General features: G+C 55.0%; 1 protein-coding gene across 1 annotated transcript; it reads left to right on the top strand.

The window, feature by feature from the left end:
- Nucleotides 1–4: 4 nt before the first annotated feature.
- On the top strand, nucleotides 5–1,049 carry LOC113941836 (E3 ubiquitin-protein ligase SIAH2-like; the record flags this gene model as incomplete). The annotated part of the gene is made up of 1 exon (XM_027632976.1): nucleotides 5–1,049. A coding segment is annotated over one exon (516 nt), but the record flags the coding sequence as incomplete, so codon positions are not given.
- Between the last annotated feature and the right edge of the window lie 312 nt (nucleotides 1,050–1,361).

The following is a 1,361-nucleotide window of genomic DNA, read 5'->3' on the forward strand; positions in this document are numbered from 1 at the left end:
TGAGAAGGCGAGTCAGGAAGCCGTCTGTGAGTACCGCCCCTACTCCTGCCCGTGCCCCGGCACCTCCTGCGACTGGGAGGGGTCGCTGGAAGCCGTGATGTCCCACCTCATGCACGCCCACAAAAGCATCACGACCCTCCAGGGAGAAGACATCATCTTCCTCGCCACAGACATTAACCTGCCGGGGGCGGTGGACTGGGTGATGATGCAGTCGTGCTTCAGCCACCACTTCATGCTGGTGCTGAAGAAGCAGGAGAAGTGCGAGGGCCACCAGCAGTTCTTCGCCACCGTGCTGCTCATCGGCACCCGAAAGCAGGCGGAGAGCTTCCAGTACAGGCTGGAACTGCACGGCAACTGCCACCGGCTCACCTGGGAGGCCTCCCCCTGCTCCATCCACGACGGCGTGTCCGTGGCCATCCGCAACAGCAACTGCCTGGTTTTCGACACGGCCACCGCGCACCTCTTCGCCGACAACGGGAACCTCGGCATCAACGTGACCATTTCCATGTGCTGCCCGTGACCCGAGCTGCCTGGAACGTAGGTGCTTTGGCCGGGGTTTGCTTTTTGGTTCCCGTTTTTTAAACGCTGTTCAACTATGTCATCGTGTACGCTAAGGTTCCTGACTAGCCAAGCAGTTGTGACTTTGGGGAGGAAGAGGAACAAGAGTGTCCTGTAAGTAACGTGAGCGGGACAAGGTCTTTTAAAATTCTTGGGTGCCTTAGGAAGATTACACACACACACACACACAGTTACCTTTTATAATTTAACTGTATTTTATGTAAAGAGTGCTTCCATTGGACATGTGGCTTAAGAAGCTCCTGTTTGGAGCGCACCTAAAAGCCCTTTAAGCAGCAGTACGGATTCGCTCTCTCACTGGTGAGCTCTAATAACAGGCTGCAGTATCACAGAAGGGTTTGGGTTGGAAGAGACTAAAAGATCATCTATTCCAATCCCCTTGCCATGAGCAGGGACACCTTCCACTAGCCCAGGTTGCTCCAAGCCCTGTACAGCCTGGCTTTGGACACTTCCAGGGATGGGGCAGCCACAGCTTCTCTGGGCAACCTGTGCCAGGGCCTCCTCACCCTCACAGGGAAGAATTTCTTCCCAATATCCCATATAACCCTTCCCTCTGGCAGTGGGAAGCCATTCTGCCTTGTCCTGTCATTCCAGGCCCTTGTCCAAAGTCCCTCTCCAGCTCTCTTGTAGCACCTCTAGGCACTGGAAGAGGCTCCAGGTTCTCATGATTTGCCCTTAGTAAGGCCACGTTGGCTGTCACCAATCACCTCCTTATTTTCCATGTGCCTTAGCATAGCTTCCAGGAGGATCTGCTCCATGCTCCTGCTGGGCACCGAGGTGAGACT

The sequence above is a fragment of the Corapipo altera genome, unplaced genomic scaffold (genome assembly GCF_003945725.1).
Source record: "Corapipo altera isolate COAL_440 unplaced genomic scaffold, ASM394572v1 59656, whole genome shotgun sequence".
In the NCBI taxonomy this organism is placed as follows: domain Eukaryota; kingdom Metazoa; phylum Chordata; class Aves; order Passeriformes; family Pipridae; genus Corapipo; species Corapipo altera.